The following is a 24,597-nucleotide window of genomic DNA, read 5'->3' on the forward strand; positions in this document are numbered from 1 at the left end:
TCTCATTCTTTCATTTATCTTTATTTGTAAAAGTTGTATAAAATGCCTTTTAAAATTGGTCTGGTGAAACGGGGAGGCTTTTCCAGTGTTGACTAGGTTTCTGTATAGGAGTAATGTAGAAGTAGCGAGACATGGATACACAGAAAAGCAACTGAGCCAGACTGCTAGGAAAGCCTGTCATCATCATTGGCATCATGAACTATGTAGTGACATGAGCTCACGTCCACTGCTGTCCATACACTTTATTACAGAACTGTGGTATCATGACTTAGTAACCAGCCTCTTCACAGTGGGGAAAAAAAAAATTCAGGAAAATTTACAAAAGCTACACTTCAAAATTTGAAACACTTTTACAAAGGACGAAGAATGAATCTGATGCCAAAACCAGAAGCTGACAGATTCATCTATTGCTAAAGTATTACTTTGATACCAACCACTTCCAGACTCCAACCCTTGCACAAGGCAAATCTATTTCTAGAATAATGAACAGAAGTTCAGTGGCACCTACTGCTTTGAAGAAAATGTGATGCAGGTTTTTGAGTAAAGCAGAAAGGCTGTAGTAGCATTTAGGGCTACAGAGTGGTAAGAGTCAACTGGCTGTTGGATGAAAGGCTGTAGGCATGCTATTTTGTGACAAAGCAGGGTGATTTCAAGGACATGTTATGTACATACACTTAGATTATAAGATGTTACTACTGGGGGAGGAGGAAAAGCACTTTGCTTATGCAGAAGTCACTGGAGGAAGGCAGGGATCTCTCCTGTGAGAAAAAAATCAGTTCAGAAAATCAGTTTCAGACTGAAAAATCAGTCCCTTTCATAAAGGACTGGCCCCTTTGCATACCCCTGGGTCAGCAAAGTGAGCCAGATTCTTCCATGGTGTAGCTCAAACAATCTCTGCCCAATTTACTCCAAAGACAGCTTTTGACTGCAATCTTTGACTCGACCTCAGTCATGTGTGGCTTCCTTGCTGCTTCTGGCAAAGGAGCCAAAACCTGGAGCATGTGGGTGTGTGACTGCAAATGGTTCCTGCCAGGCTGCTGCAACACAGTGTCTAATCAGCACAGCTCTAAAACAAAGCTGGGCAGGCGAAGTTACCAGTGACCAAACTAGACAGCCTGAAGGGGGAAGGAGAGAAAAAGGGTTTTTATTTCAGCATACAGAGGCTGAAAGGCTTTCAGCTCATGAACAATACTGACAATACAAAATTAAGGCTGCTGTGAGCAGTTCTTTGTCCCTGCCTTGAAAATAACCAAACTTAGTAAATTTATACTTGTGGAGTGCATTTTCTTTTTTGAAGCAGTCAGCCAGCCAACCGCTGCAAACACACCTGCGATACCATCTAAAAGGCAGCTGTGTTTATGGAATTATTCAAAACCCTTCAGACCTCTTAGCCAACTGAGAGCTTTCCTCACAGATTTTCCTATGGATCAGAAAATGTGTTCTCAAGACTTTGCTGTCATGGCTGGTAATGTCCTGGGTGTAAAATAAGGTGGGAGGGTTATTCCATCCGTTTCATTAAAGAACAGGATAAGCAGGGAGGGAGAGATACCAGGGCTCGGGTCCATGCAAATGTGGTGTGGAGGAAACCTTGGCTCCATCTACTCACCTTATCCAATGCCAGGCCTGTTACCAGTGGACCAAGGCAGAAGGGGAAGAAATGGAAGAAGTCCTGTCCAAGGCTCTCGCTAGTTCCTGCCCAGCCTCTCCTACCATAGCTGCTTCCTGGGATTTCAGAGGAGCCCTGGTAAAATGCTATCTACTAAAACAAAACCCTCTGTCAGAATGCTTACAAGTGCAAAACTCAATTTGCATCAATAATTCCGTAATACTCTGGAATCAGAAAATGTAGTTTATATAGTAAGTCCTCCTGCGTCATCTAAGCTATTTATCATGTGACTAGCCGTGCCTTACAGTAAGGTGCTTTCTCTTCTTGGTTCTGGATGTAGCACTGGCAGTTAAAACAGAGGTAAGGTTGCTTCAGAGTGGTGCAACACTTCTGTTGGAACACAAGAGTAGGGCATTTGTGAGTCTTCTTCCCCCCCCCCCCTTCACATCTTGTTTCTTCAACGATCTCTGCAAGCTTGAGCTTGCTGTAGCATGGAGGTACTGCTCAAAAAGTTGACTTGACCCTCTGTAGGCTAAGGTGACCCAGAGAAGAATTGGGTGTTGCCTGCTGTGCTGAATCATGTCCCTGTGTTCCTGAATTTATTTAAAACATATAAGTAATGAAATCACAGTTCTGCCTGATCCTTCTTCTAAAACACTGCCATATTGAACTTCCTAGGCATGCTATGCTTGTCCTCAAGAGGGAGACCCTTTCCAGAGCTCAGCTGCCTGAAACATGTACTATACAGATAAAGATGTGGAACAGTGTAACTTTTTGAGGGATAAAGGGGGATAACTTTGCTACCCGCTTACAGTCATTAAAACAGCAATAGCTATCTTTTTTTAAATGCTAAGTCTTCCAGTAAAAAAACCCAAAACTTTTTATAGCATTACAGACCTTCAATCCTATGGCACAAAGACCTGCTTCTGTGCACTGTGTGTTTAAACTTTCTTTTTTCATTGTAATGATGACCAAATTGGAAAGAGTAATGCAGACAGCGATGTAGCATAATCTACAGCAGTTCTATCACTATGAACCATGAAAGCTATAAACAAAGACAGGGAAAACACAAATGAACTAAGGGGAATTTTTCCCCTTTCTCCTTTTCTCCACCTCTAAACCTGGGTGGGAAAAGGCACTATCTTACAAAAGGCAGTGTCAAGCACCATACCTAGCATACAAAACAGAGTGAATGATTGGACAGATCATTGCAAAGGAATTCCTAAGCCAAATTTTGAAAAATGCATAAACCCTTTAAAAATAATCAGTATACAATCACAATGCAAAAGGAACATAAAGGGGCTTTTTTGGAATTTCACATATTCTGGCCACCCTTCCCTCCTGCCCCACCCCTCATAAATCCATTTTTGCATGCTCTGGGAAGTCCAGTTCTACATCCTCACAGAGTAAGTGAATGGTGGGCTAATACTGTTAATTTATGAGATCCTGGAGCTCCTCATCAGTCAGCTCATTGACTTCCATGATCTTTTCCAAGTGCTCCATATACCGGGCATGGTCTTGCAAAAAGTGTGGTACCCTCATGTTCTCGATCACAGCTAATCCTTTGAGGCGGTCCACATCCTCATACGAGATCTGTAAGGAAGACATGGATTAATTTCCCACTATAGTCCTGTTACTTCTCTGCTGTGGCTCTAAATTCTCTCTTGTTGATGAGAAAAAATTTCAGAGCCGGAGGATTTAAAAGCTTGTGAGATTCCTTTGAAAACACAAGTAACTGTACCTCAGTGGAAGATGCAAAAAAAGTGTGATTTTTTAGCAAATGCCTCCATACTTCCCAATTCTGCTTTTGATTCAGTCAGTGAACAGACTCACAGGAACCTGAATGAGAATGACCTACAGCAGCTTCAGGAATAGAGAAGGAAAGGATGGAGCACTTGTGAGTCTTCGAGTCTCTCCTCAAAGAGGTGGAAAGATTGACATGAGAATGGAAAAAACACGGTGCCAAAGATTGAGGAACCAGAAAGGGAGTGCAGGACAGGCATGGCACAGGCTCCAGCTTTGGGAAAGGCATGGTGCCAGCTGACCTGAACTCTGATGTTTTCATTAGCTTATGCAAAGCTAAATTAAAATGCACCTCTAGTAATTAACTACAGCATGGGCAACTTAAGCATCCCAATTTTTTTTTTTTCCCAATCAATAGCAGGGCAGAGACTGGGTTTGCCTCTTGGCATCAGAGCCTTCTGGGTATAGGTGTGACACTCTCAAACGTTTTCCAGCTACTACAGGGCCTACTACTTGTTTTCTAATGAAAGCTGAGATTTTTCTCCATAGTCTTATCGTTCTATGAGCTAGGACTTCAAGTCTTGAGTTCACAGTAGCTCAAGGTGCTGTGAATGACAGTCCAGAAAGGATGAATGCTTTGGCTGTGCAATAGCTAGACAAGCTGCTCTGCAAGCACAGAACAGGACTCCTTGGGCAGCTGTCCAGCATGATGAAATTTATGTGGTTGCCGCTTTGTCTCCAGGCTGCGTGTTCTGGGCACCCTACAGAAAGAAGCATATGTACTGGCAAAACCCACAAGCCTGGCTGTGCTTACTAACTGGCACATCCTATTTCCTCACAGCAGGTTTGTGCCAGGTGGCTTGAGAATGGAGCCTGCTCCTTCCAACCTTTTTACCCCGTGTTTCTTCTAAGGAGCTGAGCCCTGCACGGTCAGGGTTCCCTGGAAACAGCCTGCCCTCTTTGCAGGTGATGGTTTCTATCTGGGAAAGATTAAAGTGAGCACAAATGATCCACCAATGTGTAAGGGGCATGGAAGGGCTCTCTGGAAAGATAGGACTATGTAATCCAGATTGCTAAACCTGATCCGTAGATGCAGTCAGAGATAGGTGCATATCTTGCTGAGGATAATGGGAACAAAGTCCACAAAAAGAATGAATTTGCCCCTGGGTACATGTGTGCTTTTCTAGCTGCAATGACAAGATGCATCCTGATTAAAAAAATGAACATACACCCATGCCCAGGCTTATTCAAGTCACTGAGATACTGCTGTTTGAAGATGGTGTGACATTACACCTGATTAACGTATTTAGAAGTAGATACAGAGGAGCTATACAAAATCATACCATCTCCTCTCAGTCTGGAGACACGACACCAAATGAGATTAAATACTGACCTTCCTTCCTGTCCCAGCTTGAAATTCTACCTCTTTTCCTCTCAAAGGAAAGAAAAAGGACCCTTTCCCCCCTTGTATTTATTTTCAGGGTTTTCTGTTACTGCTGCAACCAAGAAATAAGTATCTGTGATCTGAGGTATGGTTTGAATGGGATGTATTTCCCCAGTCCTTGCAATTGCAAAAAAATGACAAAAGTTGACATCTTGAGGAGGTCAAAAACATAATCTCATCCTACTGCAGCAACAGGTTGTCTTCCTTACTACATGTAATTAAAATCATTGTACTAGCTAAAAAAGACTGAGGCTAAAACAGGCTTACTTAGGCTGTTTGCAATGTGTTCACATTCTTGGGAAACACAATAGTAGGTGACAGTTTGCTGCTTTTGCTTTTTAAAACTCTGGTAGTTATGCTATACTAAAGTGTACCAATATCTGCATTCTATTTCTCTTTAATATTACTTGCATTCGATTATTACATGAATGTTTTGCAGTGCTTCCCAAATTTGATTCTTTCCTGCAAAGTTTTAAAACGGCTCCTTCTAAAAAAGCATCTTTTCTCAGGCTTCAAGCTCTTTTCTTAGTCACTTCTAGGTACGCCAAAAAGCTTGCTTGTGTGCTGTTTCCACGCACCGCTCTCTTCTACACTGTAAGAAATGTCAGAAGCATCAGGAAGGCATGGCTGCCTCCATCAGCCAGATCTCTAGCACTCAGATGAGAAGAGAAGACACAGAAACTTCAGCATGGCTCTGTCTTAAATACATTCACATCAGAAAGCAGTGCTCTGATTTTACAACTGTGTTAACTACCTACTAAAGCACAGAAGCAATTTGTTGTCAGCAATATAGGTGACTGCTTTCATTTCCTATTGTGTTCATAACTTTATTGTGTTGGCAGTGAAAATATGTCCAAGGTAGGCATGCTAGGAAAGATGAGCTCACTTGTTACAATACAACACTGAGAATCTTCAAAAGGCAATGAAAATTTTCCCACTAAATGCTGGGCTTCCTTATGTTTAAATCCTGTGCTTTTTCTTCTAACCTGAAAGATACTCCAGCCAAGCTTAATACTCCCTTTGGAACAACCTCATCCTCCTATTCTGCCCTAAACAAACAAATCACCCTTTAGAGTGGCAATAAATGCGTAATAACCACAGGCTAGATCTCAGTACAAGTTTCATATTTCTCTACATTCACAGAACTTGTTTTTCCTGAGAGGATATGGAGATATTGGAGCAGGCCCAGTGAAGGGTCACTAAGATGATTAAGGCACTGGAGCATCTCTCCTACAAGGACAGGCTGAGAGAGCTGGGACTGTTCAGCCTGGAGATGAGAAGGCTCAGGGGGATCTTACCAGTGTGCATAAACGCCAATGGGAAGGAATGACAAGGGAGTCAGGCTCTTCTTGGCAGTGCCCACTGGCAGGGCAAGAGGCAATGGGCACCAGTTAAAATGCACAAAATTCAGCCTGAACGCAAAACTTTTTTTTATGGTGAGGGTGGTAAAACACTGGCACAGGCTGCCCAGAGAAGTGGTGGAGTCTCCATCAGGAGAGATATTCAAAGCCCAACTGGATGTGGTCCTGGGCAACCTGCTCTAGTTGACCCTGCTTAAGCATGGGGGTTGGACTAGATCATCTTGAGAGGTCCCTGCAGATCTCAACCAATCTGGGATGCTGACAGCAGGCACTGCTCTTATACACAAATTTCCAGTTTGATTGCAGATGTGTGCAGCAAAAACACTCAGAGCAGACTTTAAGATCCCTTGATTTTAGAAGTTGTAAAGTCAAGCACTTTTAAATTATCATACTGCTAGAATTAAATTGCTTGTAGACCCTTAATGTGGATGCCTTGCCATGTAGATTATAGTGGACTCTGTAATTATATGAAGAATGACTTACTATGTTTTTGAAGTGGCTTGACAATCCTGTAGACTCCCTGAAGAGAGAAAGGGGTAAGGCAGTGCAGGAACAGTATGTGCTCAGTAGTTTAGCAGACAGAAGCTGTGTTGAGTTAACCAGGCTTAGAGCAAAAGGAAGTTTTAGAGAATAAAGTTACAGAGACTTATTTGACAGTGTGATTTTATTTTCAGAGCTTCCTGACTTGGTTCAGTTACCTAAATAGCTCTGCTCACCAGTGTTTCTGACACTAATAGCAAAACTTCTTTAATGTGGACCAAAACCCTCTACCATAATATGCCACTTCCCTTTATCATCCATTGATTGCGAAGTAGGCAGAAATGTTGGTATACCAGCTCTAAATGCAGGTATAACAACATAAATTTGGATGCTGGTTTATGTGAATATGAACCCTGCTTTATGAACTGTGGAAACTTAGCAATCCAAGGATCTGGTTCAGGAAGTGTGACAAAGTTTCCGCACACTTTAGTATGATTTTGAGAACAAACAAGCAATGACAGTTAGAATGGACATAAAATATGTTCTGTGAATATAGTAATACCATGTATTCTGGGGAAAAAAAACCAAACTGATATTTGAAAAACATCAGAGGTGCCACCAGGGAGAGAAATTTGAGATGAAAAACTCTTTGTGGTAGAAGGGGATGCATTAGCATCAAATGGTTAATTTTGTTTTCTACTAGGACCACCACCTCATCTAGCACCTGTCCCACTTGCCCACAGCGGTCCGTTGTACTACAAGTCAGGCAGTACCCTGTAAAGGGAGGAAAGGAAAGTCTGAGAAATATGACCATAAAATCTTAATCTGATAAGCAAGGAATGAGAAAAAGCTGGTAGAAATTTTTAGGACCTCAAAACATTTGTAACTTGCACTGTGTAATACAAGGTGCTATACAGAACAGAGATTTCTAGATCAAAGTAAAACAGAGCACAATGACTCATAGCTCTTTACAGGCAGGCTTGCTGAAATGATAAAACTGTAGCCTTTGGTAAGAATGAGTCCACTCACCTTTCCAAGGGCTGTCAGAAGATGGAAATCAATGGACTCCCTGTATCTCAGGATTCGGAGGATGCCATCCAAGTACACCTGATCCTTATTGAAGCAGCCTAAAAGGAATCGAGATACATCACACTCTATCAGGGTTTGTTCAAGGCATATTCTCAGAAGCCATTATGAGCAGAACAATTTTATTTTTAAAAAGTAGATATTTAAATCCCAGACTTTGAAAACCTTCCCAAAAACTAACTAGAAGGCTAAACCCACTAGCCAGAGAATGAAATCAGACACAGAAGACAGTGTCTGTAAATATCAACAGCAACATTACATCTCTTGTAATAAAAATGAAAGGAGGTCAAACTGTGAGTATGAACTTTTTCATGGTTTTGCAATTTACATACCCACTTCCAACAAAAAAAAAAATCCATTACTGATTCAGTTTGAAAGTCTCTTGGATGTACATTTTCAGCCCTGTTTTCAAGAGCAGAAATCCTGCTGCCTCATTTCAGAAAGCATGGCGTCCCATTTCTCCCTTTTGCAAAGGTTTTACTGTGTGACATGATGAAGGAGCTCTGTATATGTTCTGAAAACCTCCCTGAAGTACAAAAATAGAGAAGACAAATAGGGAACCCACCTGGTTGTGATGTGTCAGTCCACCCTCTCTTAGCTCGTACGCAGTAATCCCACCTAGTATTGGGGTCCTTAACAAATTTCCCCACGTCCTGGAAAAGCTGACTGAAGGACATTTGGCTAGCCTGATATACTGTGTAGTAGAGCAGGGCAGCTCTCCAAAGAAAAGGGTCTTTGCGGAACAGGACACTGTGAATGCTTGCTAGCCCTTCTTCTGTAGGGTTGATTGGTTTTAGCCCGTGTTTTCTACGTCCGTTCCAGTTGCACCAAGGCTGGCTGTTGTTGTTAAAACCCCGAAAATAATGAGTTCCTGAAAAGAAAGGAATATGGGACTTAGAACAGTAACATCTAATGATTTTTAAAAAATTATAAAATATGGAAGGAGATGCCCATTTCAGAACTCTGAACTGCTAGGACTGGGCACTGGGAGAAGTGCAAAGTTTAGCCTTGTCTACAACAGAGAATTTTGTCAGAGCTAGATACATGGTGCAATTATTCACCTGCTGACTGCAAGTGGGACTCCTGAAAATGCGTAAGGAATACAAATGCCAGCAGGACTTGAGTTCCCAAATCTGTGGAAAGGAATTTTCAAAAGGGTCTTTCATGCTGAATGCCTTTAGCATAGGCTAGACATTGTAGTGAACAGAAGGAAGGAGAATCAAAGTAAGGAGGCAGAAATGTTGCCTCTTGAAGGTGATTAAACAGCCCTACTGCACCCTTGGAAGATGCTATATCCCTTTACAATGTGAGTAACAGTGGTTCAAGGCAATTGCAGGTCTTGTTCTTCAGTTGAAATTCAGGCACTAGCCAAGTTTATCCACTTTTGATGTACTTAATTAAAACAGATTCACTGAAAAGTTTGTAGAAATTTCCCACGGGGCTGGGCCAACCTTGTGTAATGCAAAATCAAGGCAATCTTACACCAGTTTAGGGGTTGCTGGGTAAATTCTTCATACCTAAAGCATGCCTACATTTGCAAGCAGTGCAGCATAACAGAAGAAAATTTGTAAAGTGTAATGGCTGGTGCTGAGGTTGAACGGTCACACTATTTTCATTTCCCTTTTTTTACTCCAGACTAGCTGTAAATTGCTCTCATGAGCAAAATGTCCCTGAACAGTGACAGCACAGAATGTATGCCCTGGAGCATAGCCTCTGGGCTAGCATCATCTGAAAGGGTTACACTTTGCCTGCTCCAAGGTTCTTCTGACATGTGAACCTCAGTGCAGTAAATGGGACTAGCTGGTAGACTCACTTCAAAAGCTGGCTCCTGATCTGACCTAGAATGCTAATGTACATGAACCCTACAAATCCTCAAGTGGATTATCTTCCTTTTACTGCTTGCTGCACTGGTAAATAGGTTTCTCTTTCCCTATTGCACACCTACAGCATAGGTTCTTTAGACAGGGGCATTCCTTCCTTCTGTATATGTGCAGTGCTTGGCCCATCATTGCAAAATAAGTAAGAATGCATGCAAGTACTCCCCTTTGCCTGAAGAACTGATGTCATGCTCATACCAATTTCATGTCTCAGCATCCCTTCCAGCCAGTGCTCTCGTGCAGTGGAGATATTGATAGTGAGAGTGGGGCGGCCATTCACCACTGTCATTGAGGCTCGAGATAGCAGGTCCTCCGTGAGATGGACCACAATCTGAAGATGAGAGAGTTCAGGTAGCAAAGACCTCTCTTCTCCCTCCTGTTCCTGCTTTTTCCTTTGGCCCTTCCATTATTTCATTTCTCTTTGGTCCCTTGCCCTTCACAACTCTTCCTTGCTACCAGCAATCACCTACGAGAGACACTTCTGACTCCACTGAGTTACCCTAGTCATCTGTGCTGCTGACAAAACCTCAGACTTTAGTAGGACTCAGCATGAGAGTTAAGATAGACAGCCATGAGACTGCAAAATTTAATATGGTAACACTGACTAGATTCAGGGGGCAGGGAGCAATCATATGCAGAGTAAATCAGAGGCAATTCTATTTTTTGAACTGTGTCTAATTATCTTGGTATTACTGAGAACTGAAAAATATTAGATAAGCACACATAAATTGACTAGTTATCTATATGCTTAACTTTTTAGTTGCAATTCTGAAGCCACGTGAATGAGAGGGGGAAGTACTGTGTACTTTGTTTCCTGATACATGATGCAGCCTTGAAATATTATTAAAATACTGGTATTGTTTTGTTTTATACAGGAATGTAGTTCTTGTTTTCATGTTTTCTCTTGGAAAATTGGTAATCAAAACCAAAATTGCCAGAGAAGGAAATTAATGCATATTGATATATTTTGTTATTTGAGTTTAAAAAGACTTTTTGAACAAGTGAGTGGGAGGGAGAAGGGAAACTCTCTTTGTTGAAGACTAAGCACCTTTCCCTCTTCATGTAATGCCTAAAGAAACAGTACTGCTTAGAAGAGTACAAAGGAGAGTACCTACAAGAGAGATCTTTTTTTTTAAATATCAAAGTTAACAGAAAAGGACCCAGGGATCAAAGGCATTAACATGACACTTCCCTGTATTCAAAACCCACCATTCAGCTTCAAGTTCAACAGCAAACAATCAGTCCCATAAAATTTGTATTTAAGACACAGGAAAGATAGGTAAATCCCAAAGCATTTAGATTTAAAGCACAGGTACCACTTAGCTTTATTAAGATCTCTTCAACTGGAAAGAGTACTTTCATAATATTTTAGACCATACTAAGCATGATGTATTACCCCTATTTTTGCAGAAAAAGTAAAGCATTTCATTAAGAAGGACATGGAATGTTTGATGAGGGTGTAGGATCCTGCTTCCATGAAGACAAACCAAGACAAAAACGAATGCAAAGGGAGATAAAGCACAGCAAAGACCAAAATTATAATTTTTTCTGCTTGCTCTAAACTGTAGTTTTATAACCTCACTCTTAGAAACACAAGCCTAGTATCAGTGTCAAATTATAGTCTCCCAAAAAGGTGTGACAAGTTTAACCGTTTCTCCTAATAATATTATGTTTACTAATTAAACCTAGTTTCTGGGAAACTAATTTTTGTCTCTTGAGCTCACATTCCAGACTCTTCTTGCTCATTGCCAGTGATCTCATCCAAGTCTTGGACTCTGTCAGCTGGTGTTTTCATTTGGAATAATTCTCTTTTTATACATTCAATTTCATCTGATTCTTCCAAGCAATTCTATGTAACTCAGTCAAACTGGACTTCTTAAATCCCAAATATAGGAAGTAAGATTTTCACACAGGGCTCTAAAAAATTAGCTGGTTAAAGTCAGGAAAAACCAGCACTCAAACCAACTCAACAAGCCAACCTCTTTCAGACATTTTTATTCACTTATGTCACTTTCATTTGTGTTGCTTCTTATAAATCAGTCTCTTGGGCTGCTGCTTATTTTTCTTGGCCTTTTCTTAACTCTTTCCTTTGGTGTAAATAATCTGACACAAGAGAACGGATGGCAGAACTGATGAATAAATGGAAATGTGCTAGTCTCCAAGTAGCTGAAAAAAGGAGGGAAGGAAGGGTGTCGTTCTTGGGTACTCCCAAAAGAGATGAGTTTAAGAACAAGCATATATGAATCAGAAAACAGGCTCAGAGGTGGCTGAAGCATTCACAAGGAATTTGCATCATTTCAATTGTTCAAAAATTAGACTGGGCACAGCCATGAGAAAAATATGATGCAAGGAATATTCTTGTAATTATGGAGGAAAGGCCTTCCAAATGGCTCCTCTGGTCCATCCATGGGTAATTTCTAAGATCTGCATAAATGTTTCTTTCCTGATCGATTGTATGACTTACCTCACCAAGACAGCCTTCTTTCACCATATATTTCCTGACGTGATTCCAGATGCGACTTTTGGTCAGCAAGCTGCCTCCAGTGGCCTGTTCAAATTTTTCATAGCTTCCGTATTTCTGCAATGTCCGCTCCATAATGTTAATGGACTATAAATTACAAAAGCATAGCAAATATGAATGCAGTAAGACCCCTGTGTCAGACTGGCATGTGTATATTCTCTCTCTCTCTCTCTCTCTCATTTTAATCTTCTTTTTTAACTCATTGGGAGTCACTATCAAACTGTAGTCATTAGATACAGGCTGACACACTTTGTAATCAATTCATACCATCTTCAGACATACCTTAATGCCAAAGTACTGAAAAAAAATTCTGATCAACTCATCTTGGACCCACATACATCAGCATGACACAGATGATTATCAGTCTAGTGAAATAATACCCATTTTCTCTTTCATTTTGGGAAATGTTGTACAACTGCCTTGTAAATCAGACACAACAGGTCACAAGGACATTTGCAGTTTAAGTTGTCAGCATGTTTCTTTTTATGGCTTTCCAAAGAATTTTACAAAGATCAACTATTCCTGTCATCTTGCTTCATTTCTTGGTATTTTCTAACTTAGGAATTCTGAACCACGATTAAGCAGATGTGTAATTATAATTTTAATGGTAATATTTCTACTAAAAATGTCTCTTCACGATGAAATCCTCTGTACCACAGGTGTCTGCTTCAGAAAGGAGGAAAGAGAACAGGAACTTTATTGACAGAACTTTCATTTAAACCTTTCATTTATATCACAATACTTTATAACCCCCCAAAATGAAGGAGGCATGTTTCTTTAGACAAATAAAGTGGCATCAACAATCCCCTTGCGCATTACTGCTAGAAGAAGTCACTTGTGGGTGGAAAGCAGAGCACAATGCCTATAATGTGATCTGAACTCTGCATGTTGAAGATGTTACTGGCGGGGTGCAAAATGTTCATTCCCAGCAATCTACTCCCCAACATGTCATTTCATACCCTTAAAAGAAAATGTGGTATAGAATAACTTCTTGTCCAGCAATAGCCCAGCTACAGGGAATGGCTTTTTTTCATAGATTATGGTAACAGAAGCTCCCAAGAATCTCACGGAGAAAAAAATATTACAGATATTACCTTAAAAAATGAATGTCCTTGCTAAGAAAATACCACTAATGATGAAGGTGGCAATCTCGGAGACTGAATCTCTTTTTACATTGTACACTTGTATCCATGCACAAAGCTAGTAAGATGGTTGTTGTTTCCAGTTATGTAATTCTGACGTTGTCAGATTGGCTTATTGTCCACAAAAATAGGATTAATTTTGTACCTCTCACAGCTACTAACAATCCTATTCTAATTTTTTTCAAGTTAAAACTAAGAAACCCTGAGTAATTGCTACTGAAAGCCATAAATGCTAGCTAGATGTATTCTTAAAGTTCTACAGCTCTTTGATGAGAGAAATATCACTTACATGAATGCCAGAGAAATACTGCACCTAATGTTTAGCATTTCTTTGTCTGTCTCTAATATTTGTTATTAAATTTGAAGGGCCTCCTGGTCAAATCTGAATTTCTTTTTCAAGAATGAAGAAAGCAGCATAAATTACTACCTTAACACAGATTAAAAGAAAAAAAAGGTTTAGCTTAAAGAAGGCTGTTGTTTTGGGGGGTTAAGCAGTCTAGAAGCAAAGAACCTACCTACTGTGTCTCACTGCTGTGATCTCTATCGCCACTGCACCTGAGTCTCCACAGTAAGTTTTTATTTACATGGAGAGCATTAATACTGAATCAGAAAGTCCAAGATCTATACCACCGGTTCTTCAGGGACAGCCCAGCAGCACTGCAATATGTTAACTCACAGAACTTGGCCAAAAAGTCAGTGCACGTGGCCTCACAAGAATGGTAGAAAAAGGCTCGCCATAAAGCCACCCAGTGGTGTTACATGAACCCTGCCTCCTTTCACTGTCTCCTGTGTGGCCGAAACTCCGTAGCCACCATGCTAACTCCAGCAGTAGTTTCAGCCTTCACAGGGACTTGCACTGGACCCCCTGGGGGCCCGGTGACATTTGGCTGGTTCTCAGGATCTGGCCCATTTGGGCAGCTGTGCCCTTGCACTTGCTGAAGCTAGGAGTGAGAAGCAGTTCTTATGAAGAAAGGCACCAACAATGAACACATTCTTTTATTTTTCAAGTTTTCTTTATAAGATTAGGCGCCAGGATGTCTGCAGAGAGGCATTATAAAAAGAGGAATGCTGTGCCACCACCTGAGGCACCGCAAATGATTTGGCTTTGCCTCTCCCTGTAACAACACTGCAATGAGCACATGTGGTGGCACAGCTCCATGCTGTGTGTTACACAGCCCCGCTTGGCACCAAAGGTAATTCCCTGGAGAATCAGTAGGCACCTTGCTGACCTTTGGCTCGATTGTTTGCAGAGAAAATAAATCCTACTGCTCCTAAAGACAAAAGGTGATAGGACTGCTGCTATGAAAACTGCAATGTCCTTCTGCAACTTAAATCATGTTTTTCAAGATGAATGTATTAAAAATAGAGGATACACCCTCATCTGGTGCAAACGGGGTAGCTCTGGCGTCATTTTGCTGACCCACTGCTGTAGGTATTTGACAGAGGTTCAGTGCTGTTATTTTTGCTGTTACTCCCATTAACTTATTGCACAGAAGTATGAGTAAGGACAACTACACATCTGTACTGGTGACCTACGAGTTAAATGGGATTTTGGTGTCAAGTCTTAACATTGCTTGTCACCTAAAAATGACCTCAGATAAATGAAGCGAGGTTAGTGTCTAAGTATTAAAAAAAAGAATACGAGTCCCTCATGCAAGGCCTAATGTTTCTGGAGACTAATGACACTTTTTTCTAGCAAAATTTAGGGTCAAGGGCTAGCTGTAAAGAACAAATCAGAGCAAAATCTAGTTCTTGTTTAATAGCTTGTATATTTTACCAAAGGATTTTTTCCTTTTTTTTTAATTACATATGAATTTTTAACTTCTAAAAGCATTGGCTGTTTTATAAGTTTTTCAGTGTCTGCAAATGCTGAGGCATTTTCCTGCCTTACACAAAATCCTTGGTTAAAGAAGCAACCAAAAATTCCTATCCCTATCCCAGGAAATTCATTCTCAGCCCGCAGCCTGAGTAATTAATGATAACAGTTCTTCTGTTTCCTTTGCAAGGTGCCAGATCCTTAAGATACTTATGTTATCTACTAGTTGTTTGGTGTATCTGGTTTCTCTGAACAATTAATTAACTTTATTTGCTCACTCTGAAAGAAGTCATCTCTGAATTAACCTTCTGGCATGAAATTTGTCTTCACAACTTGTTCATATTAAATTTCAATTAAGTCTATTAGATTAAACACCCTATGTACCCACTTAAATTCTTGGACACTTCAGTTTCTTTGAATGTGCACCAGTGATTTCCATTCCTAAAGAGACTTGCTGCCCAGCAGCACCACGTTTCGTCTCCTGAACTACTTCCTTTTCTCCCCATCTCTTCCTGTGGCCAATTCTGTCTCTCAGTAATAAATTCTGGAAAAAAATCATTATAATTAATAGCATTTTATAAAAATCACAGTGAGATGAAGCATTAAGATGCAACAGGGCTTACCAGAGAACCACAAACCCTGGGGGAGCTACACTATGCAGTGTCCCCCAAGCCCTCACTTTCTGATAGGCCTTTCTATGTTCAAATGTACAGTTGTACAGAATGGCAATTCCCCTCAAAAGTTTTCAGTAATATGATTTAAAACACAGTAGATCCTGTGGGCAGAAATATTTCGCTTTAAATTCTCTGGAAGTTATTTACTGCAGGAACTGATGCAAGGATGATTTTATTTTCAAAAGTCACCAGGATTTGGTCCTTTCCTTTTTAAGGGTTTTTAAGGCATCTTTCAGAAAGTATCCAGCACTCAGGCTATACCTCTCTACTAGTAAATCAAAGACAAGCAGGATATTGGCTCAAGTGCTGGAAGGGGTCCATCCATTGAGCTGAACGGCTGGTTGGCCCCCAGGCACAGTGTTGCCTTAGGTGAACCAACACTCCCCTCTCAGGCAACACCTGGCTATAGACAAAGGACCATGTGGCTGTTGGCTTCCCAACAGAAGTAGGAACAAGGTCACTACATTTTGATGCCCATCCTGCCTCTCAGCAAACCAAACATCAGGTCCAGTTCAGTTTCACATCAAACAATGAAAAAAAGCTTTTCCAACAATGCGATGGCAAAGCCTTTGGATGGAGAAGAACAGGCAAGGTGATTCACAGGCTGAAGGAAACCAATGAAGATAGCAAAAGATAAGAAGTAGGCTCGAAGAATAGCAAAGATACATTACATACTTTTTGAAAAGAGTAGGATAAATCTAGAGTGCTGATCAAAGTCGAGCAGGGGTGGATGAGAGCAGGTCTGATGAAGCAGAGGACTGCCAAAACTGTTTGAGAGCAAGGGGGCAGTTTTTTCTCAATGTGAAAGCTCATAAAAATAATGGTGTTTTGAGACGGGCTTGTAAACTTTATTAACCAGTTCTCTGTTTTGATGCTGTTTATAAAGACATTACTCCTATGAGATGCAGCATTACGTAGGTTTATTCGGTGGTGTTATCCCAGAGGACCCTCCTACCTCAGAGTGCAGGTATTTTCTAAAACCACCTCACCACAATAAACAGTGAAAAAACAAGCACTGAAACGGGCGTTAAAATTTCCTGCTTGGCTGTCTGTAACAGCAAATTCCCTGGAGCTGAGACCTACGCGTGCCAAGGGAGGCAGCATGAGTTTGGGAGTCAGGAAGCCCAAGTTCTAGCTCTGCCTGCCTGCCTGCAGGCACCCTCCTGAACGTTTCCTAGGCAGTTTAAAGCTTTTCCTAAATTGCTGTGAGACACTTTAATCAACAGCACAACATGAATAGAAGGTTTTCAGATACATCCCCCTGAAGAAGCAGAGACCCACTCTGGCCTCTCCCATTTCAACCCACTGCAGTGTTTGCAGCTTCAAAAGGAAGGGTGGGATAGTGAAGGGTGCTTCCTCTACCTTATGTGCCATGCTGAGTAACCTATATCCTGGCAGTCCAGCCACCTCCAAATAGGTGTTGCAAGTTTGAGCCCATGCATATTGAGAAAGTCATTAAACTTAAGCCTTATTGCTCAACATCTATTCTCTGGGGTAGGAAATTACTAAGAAGGGTGCTCACCACTATCACCTTCTCCCTTGACTCCATTTCAAGCAAAACAGAAGAAGTCCTGATAATTCTTTCCAAGTGGGCAGGTGTGACTCTGGAAGCACTGAAACAGGGACAGCCATCACACACACACACACACTGCCACCAGCACACAAATCTCTGGGGAGTGGCAGATCGCCCCAGCACTGAGATGGGCTCCATTGCCAGTGACGTCACTGGTTTTGACACTTCTTGTCACAACCACCCCAGCTGGTGGTGGTTCCTGAGGGGAAAAGGTTTGGGATATTTTTGGATCCCAGGCACTGAATGCAACTGAATGCAACTGAATGCAAGAGCCCTTCATTTGGGGTTCTGCCCCTGTCTCTGAGGTGACATGACTCAAAGTCAGGTGTTGCAAGAACTTGCTGGGAAAGGGCAAAATCCAGCCCAGCATGCCAGCTCTTGCCTATTCCAGCATCCAACTGTGAGCTTATTTTCCAGCCTCTGGGCCAGCAGAAAGCAAGGTACTGATATTGCCAGAGTTCCTAAGGCCAAACTGTAAACTCTTCAGCAACAGGTAAAAAAAATGGAAAAAAAGGAGGACTATGCGGCTGTGCCAGCTTACTGGTTAGGAGTAGTAATTCCTGTTATTTTCATTATTATCTAAAAGGTCTGGTTTAATCCCTCTTATCACTACCAAAGAGTGCCAAAAGAAGCAGCAGTCCCAAGACAAGTCCCCTTGCACAGCAAACTCTGCTGATGCTCAAGAAAGTCATGTCACAGAAGCACTACCAAGAGCAAGACAAGGATCTGTTTAATTGATAGGTTTAGGTTGTGGTGGTAGTGGCTTTTTTAAACAAATTATTTACAGCCCAGAAGGTCTCTGAATCCCAAGTCACCCATGTGCAGCAACACAGCCTAGTTACTTGAGAGTTATTGTAGATACATGTAGTTATTGTAGATACACGCTCATGAATCATTTAAGGCAACCACGTTAGAAAATGGGCTCAGTAACCTAGGCGTCAGCCCCCTGCATTCAGTCAGCTCATCCTACGTTCAGAAGCAGCCCTGCTACAAAAAGGTTACAGTCTCTGTTGAGATTTGCAAGACAGACAATGTTTGCATGTACCATCACTTTACTTTCCTCCCTACATAGCTTATTTGCTGGAAGCCTCCCAGGTGCATCTTTAGGTAACATGAAGATGTACCAGATGGAACTTGTTAGTCTAATCAACAGCCATAAAATGGTGGCTGCCCTCCTTTTTGGGGTCAAATGGAAAGGAAGGAGAGAGGTAACAGCAGATTTTTGAGGCTAGTCTACTCAGGCTGTAGTGTTTTGAGTTTTATTCAGTGTTTTCAGTGGCTTTTTCTTTTGCATGCTTGTTCTCAGTGTGATAAAGAGCATTGTTTAAGTAATTTAGAGCTGGTAGAAATATTTTTAATGAAAAACTTTTCAAATACTTTGTAAGGAATTAAAAATTAATACTCATTTGGTTTTTGTATGAGACTGTGTCCTGAAATAAACCTATGCTCCTATTGTAGTATCATCTGACGTGACCTAGACTCTTTCAGTGGAAGAGAGAAGTTTGTGTAGAACTCTGAGAACTTACGCTACTTGGATGGCCTGATATGCTTTGTCTTAACACACTTACCTATAAACCTTACTTTAGGAGGGAATTTGTTACCAGTGCAGAATGAGGTGTTTTACAGTTAACTGCTCTTCATAGCCAGTGCCACATTCTTGAATCTTCAACATGCCTAAGCTGTGACATCACCTGGACATTGCAAAGGATTACTCAGTGTTGAACGTCACGTTGTTTAGCCTTCCAGCTCCACCTAACTATTTTTTCAACATCTGATAAATTTGCTAATTGTAGGCTACTTGTATTAATGACTTAACAGGTGTGTAATGCAAACACTTGCAATGTGGCACAACTGATTTATTTATTTACTAACTCAAAACTGCTATATTTTTAGGAGTACAAGGGAAAAGGATATACAACTCTTTCATGGGGGGATTACTCATTCAACAAAATAATGATTTAAAAAAAAGTATGTATATAAAAACAGATTTCCTGCCTTCATGTACAATTCAAAGAAACAGGTGTTAACACACAGGTTACTTGAAGTTGCAACTTCCTTGCTGATTTTGGTTCAGCAAATTGCAACTGTTAAGTCATCTGCTCTGCAGACACTGGGGACAATTACTTCTAGCTAAGTATTGCCACCTCTAGCATCTGTGCAAAAATAACAAACATGTTAAATGTTAAGAAAACTTAACAATGAAGGACAAGTAGTTTGAGCCAGAAGGAGTGCCAATAAGAAAACTTGCATAGCACTTACGAGTACACAGTTGCTGCACTGACCTTGAAACACAGCACTAAGAGAATTAATTTCTGTAATATTAGATATGTTAATCAATGTGAAAAGCTGCAAGTCTGCATACTGGTTTTTATTCTCAAGTTCTCTTCCTTAAAAGCACATATTGTGTGACTCATGAAAGAACCTTATTAGGAAGAAAACAAGATAAAGTAGAAAGAGAGAAACAAACAGAACAAAGTATGAGAAGACAGACATTAAAAAATACTGTTTTCAAATGTATTAATAATTAAAAAATGTTTACACTATGTCTGTGAAACGTCAATCAATAAAAGTGTTGGGCTGTGCCCAAGGCTTAAAATCTTTGATTTGACTAGAGGCTTTGGGGGGTGAAGTGGGTACTCATAAGCCTGTGCATTCCCCATTGGAGCACTGCTGTGTTAATAGTTTGTAAATTAATAGTGTTCTTTGCCTTTAAAAAAAGAAAATGGGGCAAGGTGTGACTTGTCTTCCAGATATGTTGCAGTAATGCTATATTAACCAATTCCATAGACACACACAAAAGCAGAAAGGGCAATAAGAAAACACAATCTGTTTTAATATTCTAGCAGGCTATGCACAGCTATGGGTAAAAATACTTTTGAAATAATTAAAAATCATCTAAAATTCTGAAATGTCAGGTTTTGAGCTCATTTCACAGAACTACCCTAAAAGCCCCCTATAAAATTGGTGAGTTCTGTCAGTAAAAAGCTAGTTTTACAGAGGTATTAGTCACAGAAAAGCAAGCAAGTCTAAGCTGCTGTAAGCACCTTTTATAGAATAAAATAGGAAGAGTTCCATTCCTGTTCACAGAAAGCAAAGCTTCCTAAAATAAGTACAGCAACAAATGAAAGCCAAAAATATTTAAAAAAAAACAAAATTAAATTTATCCTTGTTGCAGGAAAAAGGACAACTATACACAGTTGTGTTTTTACAGCTGACCTGAATCTTGACACTGTGAGTACTTTTTTTGCAACTGAAGACATCTTTCCTGAACTTAACACTTCTTATAAGATACCTACATGTTTCTTCTGACAAGTAAAATCTGCATGGAAGAAAACCATAGCACTGGGGAAAAGCAAGTGCTCATACAATATTTGCTGATTAAAATTTTGATTCATGCTGCTTTTTCTGGATAGTAAATTTGCATGGAGATGAAAATTTCTAAAGCTAGTTGTAGATAAAAAAGAGAGAGTGCCACCTGCTGGGTTTGGAAATGTGTTAAAGCTGCTTTTTTGGTCATTTATATGAAGTGCTATACTGTTGTTCAGTGTTTTTAGGAGCGGAACTTTGAAGTAATGTTCTTCTTGCTAAGAACTTCTGTAACTTAAACTACATCTTATGAAACAATTTACAGCCTCCTTGGTAAGTTTCAGAAATATCATACTTAACTGAATATTAAATCCTTTGCTGCTTTTTATAAAGTTTTTATAAAGCCTTTATTTTCCCATGCGTTGTATGTAAAGGGAAAAAGGTAGAGCTACAAATTGGAATAACATTGAGGAATCATTCGTTGTTAAAAAATTCATTATTTAGGTGTGGGTTTTTTTATTAAAAGAAGGTTAAATCAATGATAGGTGTGCTCCATAAAATCATCATGCATAAAACAATTTTTAAGGCTCTGCTACCTCATACTGAAAGGGATAACTTGTATTAAATTCAGTTTGGCAAATTAATTATTGTTGATTTGCTGTAATTTATTATTAATGTTGCTAATATTGCTATAAAAATCCAAAGGAAAATTTGCTAAAAAGCTTTAGTCAAGGAGTAGTTTTATTTGGTGTCAGTATGATTTAGTTGGTTGTTTAGAAGTATGGAAGCTGATTTTAAGAACAGAACAGCTGTTCTCTGTTCTCATAAGAAAATAAATTCTTAATGAAAACCCAGCTACTGAGTTTTTAAAATTTACAGATATTTTTAATGTGAAAATGCAGACCAAGCCTTACAATACAATGACTTAATGGGTAGTGGAACGTCAGGATCTATTCCCAAGTTAAGTATTACTTTAAACATGAGATTCTCTATTTAAAAAAGCTTGCCAGACTTAAATAAGATCTTTCTAAACCATTTTAAAATAGCAAAAGTCGGAAGAAGACTGGTTCTGTTATTATATAGATAAGCACTGTTTTTTGTCACTTAGGTCAAAGTTGAAAGCAAGGGTTTTGTTGTTGTTTTGGGGTTTGTTGTATCTCAAAGACAGGCAGGAAGCCAGGGTAGTTACACAAAATGGGAATGTCTGTAGCTCTGTTACCAGTGTGGCTGTGTATTGGGGGGGGGGGAGAAAGAAAAAAAAAAGGGGGGGGGGTGTCTTTTTAAATTTTACCTTTCTCTGGAATGGAATTGTCTGCTGTTGGCTGAGCCTAATGTATATGCAAATATGCTTTCAGAGTTGATTAAAACAAGGAACATCAACATATGCTTATCTAATAACCATGACCTCAAATAATTGCTATTCCCTCCCAATCCCTGTGTCACCAAGAGGATTGGCAAGACTTCTACACTGCTTTTTTCCTCTGTTTATTAAAGCCTATTTAGGCATTGTATTTTTCCTGTATTGGACTCTGCTTCATTGCTTAAAAAGCTTTCTTGTCGTAAATTATGTTTCATGTAAACCCATTTTTAAGGACCTGTACCTTTATCCTATAGAATCCTGTAAGTATTAGGAAGGTTTCATTTTTTAATCAAAAAGATGTTCTTTCAGTTCTACTACTGTATTCTCATCTTCCATGCATTTTTCAAACAGTAGGGGAGGATGATAAGGAGAAACAACTTGCTAGAAACAAAGCCAAATACCACCTTAATAGGCATAGGAAAAAATAACCAGTGGAAAAGGAGGGGAAAAAGTAACTATACCTGCTTAAGAAATCGGTCAGATGCATGGCTGTGCTTAGCTAACATGCTTGGCAGAGCGGGGTTTGCATATTCAAATTGAGGATTGTATGTGAAATCTGACTTGAAGAATTTCATCTTCTCTTTCTCTACATTGGAAGGCTTGATTGCAGTCAGTAAACAGAGTTTTTGGCCTGAGACATCACTTTCTTTTCCATGGCTTTTTGAGGACTGGGATTGCTTTGGCTTTGTTAGATTAAAATGCCTCTTAGTTCTACTTCTGGGTCGTGATGGCAGTCCTACGCTGCTCCCTGCAACCGAAATACTGTTTGTAAACTTCATGCTGGTAGACACTGGGCCAGTGACAATGATGGAGGGCTGTCTGTTTGTGCAGTACCACCCACCGCTGAGCAAGGGTAGTGGGACTTTGATTTTGCGGTGCTCATTGCTTCGCAAGGTGGTAGAACACTTCATAGTTTTTCTGTGTTTCTTGTGGTGAGCAGATGACTGCTTTTGAGCGTGGTGTTTTTTCTCCTCTTTGCTCTGCAGAAGGACATTGTAGCTACTGGTTCCTGTTGTGAAAATGTCCTTAAGGATCCCAGAAGGTGGGTGCTGGAGGCTGTTTTCATTATTAATGTTCAGCTTATGTTCTTCTGGACTCAGGACTGATTTTTTAGAAAGCTCTGTCTTAGGCCAGTGAAGTTTTTCTGCATTGAGGGGAAAAAAAAAAAAAAAAAGCTGAGGAAAAATTTGATTGTTTCATACAGCAATACTAATCTTAAGGACTCAAAACTGCAACATAAATGAAACACAGAACTTGTCTTAACTGGAGTCACATCAAGTTAATCTTGACTTCTAGACATATGGGAGAATTGTGTGTGTGTATATCACTTTTGAACAATTAGACTGGGACTTGGAAGATCCAGCTAAACAAGTATTTTATGCTTGCAACTCCATGCATGAGTGCACTGTTGGCAGCTAAGAACTAACTTGTCTAAAACAAGACTCTGTGCAGGACTTTAGGAATGTTTACTGTTACACTAATAAATCTTTAGTTTTGAGCAAAATCTGATTGACCTTTAAAATCATGCAAGGAAGGCTTTGTGTATGGATAAAGACTAACTTAAAAAATAGGAAACTGTATAGGAGTATGTGAGCAGTATTTACAGTGAAGTCCCACAGGGATCTGTGCTGTGATATAAGCAGTCTGGTGTGGTCTCATCTGCAAAATCCGATTCACAGAATTTACTCTCAGAAAGGATGAGAACATGGGAATGGGCCCACCACTGTGAACAATTTACAACACCATATGAATAGTAATATAAGTTTAAAAGATTTCAGTTTCGCATATTCCTTCTTAATACAGACAGTAAGCTATAAAGAGGAGAGAGAAGAGAGATCAGCTAGTTACAAACACACCTCTGAGTATCCTTAAGGCAACACTGTCATTTCATCTATTCAAAGTTGTTCTACAAAAACAGCTGGCTTTAAGAAAACACTTGAGAAGAAACATTGTAAACAAAACTGAATGCAAGAAGTGAATAAGGTTCCTTTAATGAATGAACCTTCCTTTCTTGCTCTGACCCCTGGCATGGCCTTCGGGGGAGGTAGGTCCCTGGTGCAGAGCAGCTGCATGGAAAAGTCATTGAGAATTAAAACTGTATTTAATATTTGTGCTGGCTTGTCAGAGAGAAGTGACCTCTCTTCACTGGTTCTAACCATCCCCTTCTCTCGCCAACCACTTTATCCTAGAACATTAGGTGAGCCGAAAGTAAGGGCACAAATAAATCCTGCCACAGAGAAATGCTTCCTACTTCTGCACCTAAAAAGAAATGATTCACAGAACAGGAGATATGGCCGGGGCCTGATTAAAGCCCGCAAAAGGGATTTGAGCTTCAGCCCGCAGTTATACATAGATGAGCTGTAATTACTTTACATGAGAGTAATTATACTCTGAATGGAACATTAGCAAGAGATCATTAAATGCCTCCAAGGGAAAAAAATCAGTAGTAGTTTAATTTCAGCTTTATTTTCATACTAAAGTTAGGTTTTGCTCCCAACATAAGCACCATGACAATGTATTTCATGCTGTTGGATCTCTGTCAGTTCCATGTCAATCTGTGTTCCTCAGTTCTCCTGAAGATGATGTTCTAAAAAGTAAAAAGACAGAG

General features: G+C 40.1%; 1 protein-coding gene across 4 annotated transcripts in view; it reads right to left on the reverse strand.

The window, feature by feature from the left end:
- The window catches only part of MATCAP2 (microtubule associated tyrosine carboxypeptidase 2), a 30,540-nt gene continuing 5,943 nt past the window's right edge, over positions 1-24,597 (reverse strand). Inside the window, exons 2-8 of one of the 4 annotated variants that reach the window (XM_069809393.1) lie at positions 22,451-23,133; positions 12,062-12,205; positions 9,796-9,928; positions 8,286-8,591; positions 7,664-7,761; positions 6,638-6,674; positions 1-3,199 (exon numbers count right to left, since the gene is read on the reverse strand). In XM_069809393.1, coding sequence (XP_069665494.1) covers positions 3,189-3,199; positions 6,638-6,674; positions 7,664-7,761; positions 8,286-8,591; positions 9,796-9,928; positions 12,062-12,205; positions 22,451-23,133 — 1,412 coding nt within the window. In that variant the 3' untranslated portion in view covers positions 1-3,188. Of the gene's footprint in view, positions 3,200-6,637; positions 6,675-7,663; positions 7,762-8,285; positions 8,592-9,795; positions 9,929-12,061; positions 12,206-15,464; positions 15,729-22,450; positions 23,134-24,597 lie in introns of those variants that run through there. The other 3 variants (XM_069809384.1, XM_069809410.1, XM_069809402.1) reach the window with 3 other exon arrangements.

The sequence above is a fragment of the Haliaeetus albicilla genome, chromosome 2 (genome assembly GCF_947461875.1).
Source record: "Haliaeetus albicilla chromosome 2, bHalAlb1.1, whole genome shotgun sequence".
Classification (NCBI taxonomy): Eukaryota; Metazoa; Chordata; class Aves; order Accipitriformes; family Accipitridae; genus Haliaeetus; species Haliaeetus albicilla.